Here is a 10,264-nt window from a genome sequence, read left to right on the forward strand (position 1 = left end):
ACGAAACCGTGAAAGCAAAATCATAACCAACGGTAAAAGGTAAAACCTGTCTCCGTTACTAACGACTCAGTATGATTCGGAGTCCGAATTGAGCCACAAGTTTGTCACACCTGTCAATCCAGTAAGCCCGGTTCCGGCCCCACGTCACGTGCAGTTAAAAACATCCAAGTCTACTCTTTCGAAAGTTAGTGTGGTTTTCTCCCGTTGGCTTGAGTTTTACAGCAGGCAGGGAGGGTCTGGTGGGGTGTGCGTGTATGACTTTGTGAGTGGGAAGTTTTCATCTTCTACAATCCTTCTTCTTCAAGGATGCAACCCTTAACCCCTTTTGACCGTCTCAGTTCATTTTCTCTTACTGATGTCCAGGTTCTAGTTCTATTCTTGTCTTCTTTCTTTCTCAGTTTAAAGTCTTACGGCCATGGCGGTCTCCGACGTTGGAGCTATCTTGGATTTCTTTAGGAAGAATGGATTCACTGATGCGGAATCCGCTCTTAGAGACGATATCGCTGGGAGAGGAGACCTGAGCTCATTCGACTTGGAGAGGTTTATGTTTCCGACGGTTCATCCTCCTCCGCCAGTGAAAGTCCGCTTGATTGGCGCGCAATCGGAGGTTTCTGATGGAGTCAATCGTTCCAATTCCAACTCTGCTCATTCATCCGATGATTTCATTAGTATGGGCTCTTCTACCACCGTCGTGTCTCCCTCTGGTATGTCTCCAAAGTCTGATTCTCTATCTCATAAATCTAGTTCAGGATGGTGGTTTTAAGACGACTCTCGATTGGTCGTCGGCTATGAATGGGTGTAGGGAGTCAATTATCATATATAGATTGTCCGACCATGAGAACTCAATCCTCCGTTACTATTTTCAACTGAAATTCAGGATTATCTGGTGCATGTTCCCAATCTACATCCTCAGTACTATTTTTGATGTCTTCTCATGTTCCTCCGCTTGATGATTGATCCTAAAATATTCCTCAATGACTCTGTGTGTTTTTGTGTGTGTGACTGTCTATTGGTTTATGCTCCCCTGCTCGGCTGAGGATTTTTATCAGTGCTTAATTGTGTCATTGAGAGGTGGAGCTGATGCCTTGGCATTTTAACAGGTCTAACAAATCCATATGCTGTTTGGCCTGAAGCTGGAGTTAAATCAGACGATTCATCCGACAGACTCTCTGAATTCGGTACTGCCCGTGATTACTATGACGCTGATATTCTATACGATACTTACTGGTACAGCGGGAAAGATGGAGACTATCCTAAAAATTCCTCCTTCAGAAGGCCGAATTTCTTCGGCAGTGCTAGCGAAGACAAGTTTGTTACTACTTCAGAGTCAGAGAGGCAATGTGATAACCTGTTCGGTATAGATTATGCAGCAGAAGGATTTCATTCGATGACCAGTATTGGTCGTTCAGACAATGCGTGTCTCAATGATGCATCCATGGACGATGGTGTACTAGTAACAGAGAACTACCAATGGAACGAGAATGTCCAACAAAATCATTCTGTCGAGGCAGGGTTCAAGGATCATGATGGTTTGGGAGGAATAGGCTATTTTCATGGAGACTACGAGGACTATAATAACCATATTAATGGCTTGAATGATCCTGAGCTGAAATGTATTCAGTTAAAGCTCGCACCTGAATGCACTTCTAATTGTGATTCTAATTTAAAGCACAAAAACGGGAGCTCCAATCAGTCTATAAACCAGTGCCCTTCAGATGATGTAGATGTGAAGTTCTGTAAAGATGCCAACTTACAACTTCAAACTTCAGAGAATGAATGTCAACCGTATGGAGACAATCTTTATGTGATAGGAGATGACAGAGAGATGACTGGGGACAGTGATGAATCTGGAATTGCAGGGGATGGTGAGGATTGTGCTACTCCAAATGAGCAATCAGCAATTGATGTTGGCAAGGATGAATATGAGATATTTGACCTAAGAATTATACATAGGAAAAACAGGTTTGGTAACTTTACTCATTGAGCTTTCCACTTCCCCTAAGATCTAAATGTTTGGCATGAGAGATCCTTGGCCAACCAAAGCCATGTATGACCTGCTATAGTAAAATGAGACACCACAATCTTATTCAAATTTAGACTGAGAAGAACTCAGTATAATAATTTTCAGCTAAGTTCACCAATCACATAAAAAAGTCCATAGCAGTTTTACCTGGTCTTGGCCAAGATCTTAAAGCATTCATTTGATCTGGATAGTTTATAGTGAAACACTTTTGTTGACGTTTATGTATCTCCTCAGGACTGGATTTGAAGTGAGCAAAGATGTGCCAATTGTTCTGAATACCATCATAGCTGGCAGATACTATGTTACAGAATACCTTGGTTCTGCTGTTTTCAGCAAAGTTGTTCAAGCGCATGACCTCCACACTGGCGTGGATGTTTGTTTGAAGATAATAAAAAATGATAAGGATTTTTTTGACCAAAGCTTGGATGAGATCAAGCTTCTGAAGTTTGTGAACAAGCATGACCCTGCGGATGAACACCACATCTTGCGCCTGTATGACTATTTCTATCATCAGGTACGTGCCTTAAAATCAGGGATACTCTGATGCAGCTCTCAGCTGCCATAGACTGAGAGACTTGGGTGAATTAGCTAATAATCTCTACCTTTGACCTTATGGGAATTTGAGTCGATCCAACAAGAGCATTGTAATTTCTCAGTTTCAATTTCCTATGGCAACTCTGCAACAATGATATAACAAATAAAGACATTTATCCAGTTCCCAACTTAGAGACTGGAAGGAAATTGCTAGATTTTCATCCCTTTTTGATAAAGGCTATCAGTCTTATTCCTTCAATAAGTAAATCATCTCAAATTAATTTTGGACCTGCATTTAGTACGAAAGTTTGGGTTCTTTAGGTATTTGAGGTGAGAAATCCGTTGATCCACTTTATTCTCTAAGGTTTAAGTGTTTATCATTCTTTGGTCATTGGAGGTGGTGGTGATTCTAGCACTATTACTGGTTAGCTTCAAAATTTGTGAGACTGTTATTAATGCTAGAATGGTTTTAGTGCATGGTATCAGAATGGGTATTGTTGACACAGAAAGTTATACAGTATCGGATTTTTATCCGTGGGTATTGGCAGTGTTAAGCAGATTTACCCTTAATGTTCCCTTTTAAATGCAAATTTGGACTCTATTACTCCTTGTTCATACCGTGCAACAGACATGGTATGGGTATTGCTAATGTGCAAAACCAATCGGGTGATATGATACTGATACCTTGAAGCAGGGACAATAGCTTACACTTTGAGGGGCTCAGGATATGGCGTCCAGCTGAACATCTCATAAGATGTCTGGATCATCCAAGGCTTTGACCAATGGAGCTAATGAATTAGTGATTCACTTCATGCTTTGTAACTTCTGATGTATCCTGGAACTGTTTTGACTCCTCTTCCCAATAAGATACCTTTGTTCATTTGACCTGTTGCATTCCATAATTATGATAACACATTTTTTATTCATTACTTGTTTTCTGTGACAACTTTACAGGAGCATCTATTCATCGTCTGTGAACTCCTAAGAGCAAATCTATACGAATTTCAGAAGTACAATCAAGAATCTGGCGGCGAGTTTTATTTTACACTGAGCAGATTGCAGGTTAGAAGTTGGAATGTGATTCTTAATAGTCATCTTTTGATTAGGAATGTCACAAGGTGTCCTCATCAAAATACATAATTCTTTTATGGATCCACATTATATTGAGTCTTCAAAATGCCATTGAAATCTACAAATCCTTATTGAAGAGGCCACAAATAAGCTACTATCAGTACCTTCTATATCGTGATGACTTTTAACTTATTACTATATTTGCACCCAAAATTTGGAACAAGAAAAATGTCGATTCTGGAAATAACGATCTTGCAAAAGACAGGGTACTATAAAGAAATTTCTTGCAAAGAGAAGGGAAAGGGTGTGCATTGAACTTGACTTTTCTCCCTTCATTTTAAGTTTTAGATTCACTTTCTCCCCCCAGCATTTAGGAGATTGACTCATTAACTACTCAGGAAGTAAACCCTTTTTGACCATAATTGCCTGCTAGCTCGGCCTACATGATGGAGGACAAATCAGTAAATTTCTAGTTGATTCAATGAAGGGAAAATAGAAAAGTCAGAAAATAACTTCATGTTGTGGTTTCTACATGGACAAACATTTTGAGACAGTTAAACCTTAAACTAGGCTTTCTTTGAAGGGAATATGTGTTTTTATGTGTCTGGCATTTGTAAGTTATCCTTTTTGATTTGCTAGTTGTCAGTTTTTTTTGCATCGTTCTTCTAAATTAATCTGCTCAGTCCTGTAACAAATTTGAGACTTTCATGCTCGTACAAGTTTACTAATCTAATTTTGAATTTTATAAGCATAGTTGTCACATCCAACCCCAATTAGTTGGGAGAAGGCTATGTTGTTATTGTTGTTGGTGTATAGTTGTCACAGTGTCTAGACGACCTGAGGTGTTGGAAGGGGGTTGGACACAAGGTGACTCCAACAAGGTTCCTAAGCATCCAGGTGCAGTGCCTTGGGCCCTTGCCAACTATGTTCATAACTTGTTGGAATGCATGAAGGAGGAGGACAGACAAGGGTTAACATGAAAATCATTTGGTTATGCACTTTCTTAGAAATCCAGGAGTGTAACTGGTTTTCTTGCTTTTCCCAGGTCGTAACTCGACAATGTTTAGAAGCATTAGACTACTTGCATGGGTTGGGAATTATCCATTGTGATCTGAAGCCTGAAAATATTCTTATCAAAAGTTACAGCAGATGTGAAGTAAAGATCATTGATCTTGGGAGTAGTTGCTTTCAAACTGATAACCTGGGCTTATATGTACAATCTCGCTCCTATAGGGCTCCTGAAGTTATCCTAGGCTGCCCATATGATCAGAGGATTGACATTTGGTCTCTTGGTTGCGTCTTGGCTGAGCTCTGCTCTGGTGAGGTAAAGTTCTTCTAGTCTGGTTGAATTTTCTCCAGTAATGGATTAATCATTTTGTTAGTAGTTATGATTTAATACTTGCATTCTAGGACAGGCTTTGAAGCTTCTTTCTGTAACTTCCATTCCTATTTCACTTTTTTTTGGTTAAAACTTCCATTCCTATTTCACATGGTATATATGCATGCATCTATGTCCATGTCCTTATATGTGCACTTCCATCTATTAATTACAGATAGATGGAACGGATAATTCTTACTCCTTTTTTATTATGTGTTCATTAGATTTAGCCGACTAGTTGGGTTAAAATTATGGAGAATACAATCTAGTAAACTGCAAGCTTATTGGTCATTAAAGCTGTATGAAGGTATCTGAGGAACACCTATGGTAACTGTGTTTATCTTCTATTTATAGCTTAGGTCAGAGGCTAGTTCCATTATATGTTTTCTTCATTTTTTTATTTTTATTTTTATTTTTTGGCACATCCTAATGTTCAACTGGAATATTTGTGTGTGTGTGTGTGTGTGTGTGTGAGAGAGAGAGAGAGAGAGAGAGAGAGAGAGAGAGAGAGAGAGAGAGAGAATTGAAATATTTGAGGTGAAACAAAAGATACAGCTGCCTACATCAGATATGTACCTCTTGAGTCCTCATAGACCACATAACGTCTATCTTGCATGTGCAGCCTCTAGTACATGCTTTTGACCATTTTTTTTCCTTTTCTTTGAAGAGGAAAATAATAGGTTTTATATCCAGGGAATCCAGGGAATCCAGGAATCCTGTATTATAATATCTATTCATTGTAATGGGTGCTAATTGCTGCTATATTGTTTATGCCTCTTCTCTGGTGTCAAGACCCCCTCTTAACAGGAAATGGGCTATTCTAGTTCTTATTATATCTGTGCCTAATGTGTTTGTGTTACCAACAGGTGCTTTTTCCAAATGATGCACTGGTAATAGTTCTAGCTCACATGATTGGGATGCTGGGTCCAATTGATATGGAGATGCTGGTCAGGGGGCAAGAGACATACAAGTACTTCACAAAAGAGTACGAACTGTATCATGTTAATGAGGTGCGTCTGCAGTTCCCTACCAACTTTTGTAGAAACTCAATTTCTCAAAAAAGAATATTCTATATGGTATCTGTCAATTTTTGGGCTCCTCTGTTTTTCATTTTTTATTGACTATTAGTACATTTTATTTATTGTGGATCCTTTGATCCTTTGTTGCTTTAATGAATACATGTAGACAATTTTACTTTCACATTGCACAATGAATGGTTGAGACTTGAGAGAATATGTGTCTCACACGGATATAAGTTGTAGAGTGCCCAATGCACGAACAACTCAGATTTGTTCTATACTTTTCGAGTTCTAGTAAATGCTTTTTCTTTTTCTTTTTTTGGGGGGGGGGGATGCTGTAGAGAGGCTTGGCTATACAGTGAACTTGGACCCTTCTTCTATCTCTCCGTATTTTGTTTCTCGTATCATGTTTGTGGAATATGAATCCACATGCTGAGATGCATAACCAAATTTACAAAAATCTGTGTCAACATAGCAGAAGACGAAAGAAGTTGACCTAATTGTATCTGGAGTAGCTTGTTGACTGTATATTTTACATGGGTTATTGATACCACTGGCTCCTTGATATCTTAGGCCTCATCATTGCTTGAACCTAGGGTTGAAGTTCCATTGACCTATGTTGTTCTGATCCCGAGAACACCACCCTACATATTCATCTAATGTGAAACTTTTTTTCTTTTTTTTGGCAAAATATACTCTAGGTCCTCAATTATAGCCATGTTGATCGGTGCATCATCAGCAACTTTGTTCTCTAAAACATGCTGTCATGAAGCTTCATGTGTTCCTCCTGTGGGAGTGTATTTCGTTTTATACTTGGGTTTTGGTATGGGTTTAACACTAGGTTTGGACTTGGGGTTGGTCATAACTACCATTGAGCACCACTCTTGGTTCTCCACGATGGAGAATCCCTTTGCCCATTGCTGGACTGCCAGTTGACTCCCACACCGGCTGTCTTGTACAGTTGTCCGGAGTCTCTTTTTCATTAACGAGTAACTAATTTTATTAGGAAAAAAAAAACCAGGCCAAGAAACTAGGAAAACTACGAAAACATAGCCATGCGGACAGGGAAAAAGAGGGAAGACTACAGCAGAGAATACATGCTAATGGATACTGCCAATGGAAGGAGCTATCCTTCTATCACTTGATTTATTTGCTCTAGCTAGGTCTTATAGTGGCAGAGCATCATGGTATCTTAGACATTGTTGAAGTTTTTATTTAAGAGTGTCTACTTAGTAAATCTCTATATTATAAACTAACTTATAATGGGTCTCTTTTGATTTCAAACCAGTGGCAGTACATAACTGTATGTAGAAATCAAGATGTGCCATGCAAGTTTGTTGCGGAGACAATTTTTGAACACAATCTTTCTTTTCCCCTGATTACCATACCCAGTTTAACCTGAAGCAAGGGCAGCCAGATAATGAAGAAGATAGCTAAAGATGTCCTAGCTTTGAAAGGAAAATAATAGAGACTTGGTGATGGGATGATGGGGTTCAAACATCTATTAGAACTTTGAAAGCTTAGGTTTAAGACATGGCAAAGAACTAAGGAAATAGTAGATCTACAAAGGTATAGTTTGCTAGAAATGAAGATGAGATCATATAAAATGCAAGGGGGATGAAATACAAAGAGCACAAAGGGAAGGGAAAAAGTCATTTGTAAGAAAGCTAAAGGAAGAGTTGAGATGTTTGACCATGTTATATGTACTAAAAGTGAAGACGGTAGATTACTAATTGAAGATGAGCATTAAGAAGAAATGGTGATGCAGTTCTATTTTAGATGGATTTCCAATCACATGATATTTTTAACCTAAATATTGGATTTAATGAAGTCCATCAAACCAGCCTATTTTGGCTCAATTTGCGGACTAACGGATTTATTTTTGAGAATCTAATTGCCAAGTAATAAAGAATTTGGCTGTTTTTTTCTTTTTCCGGTGCCGGCATGCCGACCTAATGCACCAACCCTCCTCCTTTACCTGGGCTTGGGACCGACAGCAAACACTAGCATTGTTGTTGTATTATTGTTAATTGCCAACTAGGTAAACCAATGTGAAGGGAAATTATCTCCCAGAATTATGCACTAATTGTTTGCTGATTTATGGGAGAGGATCGGACAATTGATCATGTGGGCTCACAGTCAGCTAACTTGTGTGATCAAGACTGAAGTATGCTGCAGTAATGTAAACAGTATTTCAATTGATATTTAATAAATAATTGGGATCTTCCTTAGTTATTTGATGGGATAATTATGTAAGCAGCTTTTTAATCGGATAGGATATTTAGGATTAGTTTTGGTAGTATTAAATTGCTAAGAGTCCTTTTATGGTTATTAGAGTATGCAATGGGGGACTGAAGATGTTTTCTTATTAGAGTATGTAATGGGGGACTGAACAGAGAAGAAGGAAACCTGAGAAGAAATTTGGATTGGAGTGGAAAAGGGTATAGAAAACTCATAAGAAGAGAAAGAGGAAACGGCGGGGGTGCCCATATGCACGAACAAAGTTATAAGCTTTTAAGTCTTTCTTTCTTCTTTTCTTTTCTTCTTTTTATTTATTTATTTTATTTATCTCAATAGGCTGATTTCAGTCGTCTACATAACAAAAGAGATTAATCAGAATGAATGATACTATCCAAAAGTTTTCTCGTCTCTTCTCAGGAGACTAGTCAACTGGAGTACATCATCCCAGAGGAATCCCCGTTGGAGCATCATTTGCGGACATCAGATATGGGATTTCTTGAGTTCATCAGATACTTGCTTCAGATTAACCCACAAAAGCGGCCAACTGCAAGGGAAGCACTACAGCATCCTTGGCTCTCTTGCCCATGTGATTGAAGCCTTTTTTTGAGGATTTTGTTCGAAGGGGAATCTTGGGAATGTCAAGTGTTTTGACTTCGAGTGGAAGATAGATCTCTTCGATCTGAATTTTGTGTTCTGCTCTAACTTTTTGGTCGTTTGGTTGATGTCAATATATGTACAGTGTCTGATTTTTTAATTTTTTTGGGGTGGAGGCATCTAGAAAGATCCTTACCCCCGGCCCAAACAGAAAGCGAGAAAACTCCTCCACCCATGCTCCCATTGGTGGCGCTTGCTATATATAGTAATAGGTTTTTTTTTCTTTGTTTTTTGTTAGAAATAGTAATAGGTCTTTTCCTTCTTTGTATCGTGGGAATCTCAGACCTCAGTGTCCCTTTTAATGCCATAATCTGATGACAATCGATTATGATGTAATTTCATTTACATCTTTTGGCCAAAAAAAAAAATTTTCATTTACATCTCGAGTCATAAATATGCCGGTGTTTACCTAAAAAAATTCATAATATGCTAGTGAAATGAAAATAGACTCCACAATCCAGTTCTCCAATATGTTGCATTTCCCAATTCAGTTCTCCAATTATTTTTTGAAAAACATGCAAAGTTTGCAGCCACACAGGCTTATGACTGTAGTCTAGGAATAGACTCTATATGTAAGTGCTCCCAGCACTAATATCTTTTTAATAAAATTTTTATTTTCACAAAAAAAAAAATGAAAATAGACTTTTACCATGGAGGTTTTATTTCCCTTTTTTTATTAATTAATTTTTTTATTTTGGATTTAAGGTTCATTCGGGTCCGTTTAAGCACATTTTAACTTTGTCTTTAGGGGAACTTTTATATAATTAATATAAGGTGGGGTTTTTGTCCATGGCCACAAGTGATTTGAACTCTAATTTTTTATGTAGAATGTTGGTCTTTTGCCAATTGATCCACTCGTTGGGATTCTGGAGTGATCTTTTTATCTCTTGAGAAAGGCGTGCTACGAGTGGTTCATTTTTGAGAAATGCCTACCACGTGTGTTATGTGAACTTCAAGGTTTCCTTTGGTTGGATATATCACGGTAACAAAGCTCTAAAAATAGAAACATGGGATGGATTGTTGGGTCTGGCTCATTTCACATTGGGGGCCAGTTTTTTTAAAGAGAACTAAAGCAATTGGGTTTTATTTTGAAAACCCTATTGCTATCATTGAATAATATACAGTAGTCGCACAATAAAAGAAAAAGGTGCAAAATAGGAGAGAGAGAGAGAGTGAGCAGAAATGTGCGGAAGAAGAAGAGGAATTTTTTTGTTTCTCCGGTGAATCCGATGGTGAAACGTTGCTGGAATGAAGTGAAATTTGATGGGAATAGTCGTGAAACCTAGCTCTTCATATCCACCAATCATAATATCATTCTACCACTCAAGAAGCCTCTTTGGTGAT

The 10,264-nt window shown here is 38.3% G+C and overlaps 1 protein-coding gene across 1 annotated transcript; it reads left to right on the top strand.

The window, feature by feature from the left end:
- Positions 1 to 217: 217 nt before the first annotated feature.
- Positions 218 to 9,600, top strand: LOC149028193 (uncharacterized). The gene is made up of 7 exons (XM_089169119.1): positions 218 to 704; positions 1,101 to 1,962; positions 2,258 to 2,537; positions 3,512 to 3,619; positions 4,674 to 4,952; positions 5,873 to 6,016; positions 8,684 to 9,600. The coding sequence occupies exons 1-7, from the start codon at positions 416 to 418 to the stop codon at positions 8,858 to 8,860; spliced, it is 2,139 nt and encodes a 712-aa protein (XP_089025245.1). The 5' UTR covers positions 218 to 415; the 3' UTR covers positions 8,861 to 9,600.
- The last annotated feature ends 664 nt before the right edge of the window (positions 9,601 to 10,264 follow it).

This window comes from Hakea prostrata, chromosome 1, assembly GCF_041222555.1.
Source record: "Hakea prostrata isolate BN-2017 chromosome 1, UWA_Hpros_2, whole genome shotgun sequence".
Classification (NCBI taxonomy): Eukaryota; Viridiplantae; Streptophyta; class Magnoliopsida; order Proteales; family Proteaceae; genus Hakea; species Hakea prostrata.

Excerpts from the sequence above, each read along its gene's own strand:
- LOC149028193 (XM_089169119.1), top strand. The coding sequence starts at position 416 with ATGGCGGTCTCCGACGTTGGAGCTATCTTGGATTTCTTTAGGAAGAAT. Across the intron at positions 705-1,100 it reads CACCGTCGTGTCTCCCTCTG|GTCTAACAAATCCATATGCT; the intron begins GTATGTCTCCAA and ends GCATTTTAACAG. Across the intron at positions 4,953-5,872 it reads CTGAGCTCTGCTCTGGTGAG|GTGCTTTTTCCAAATGATGC; the intron begins GTAAAGTTCTTC and ends TGTTACCAACAG.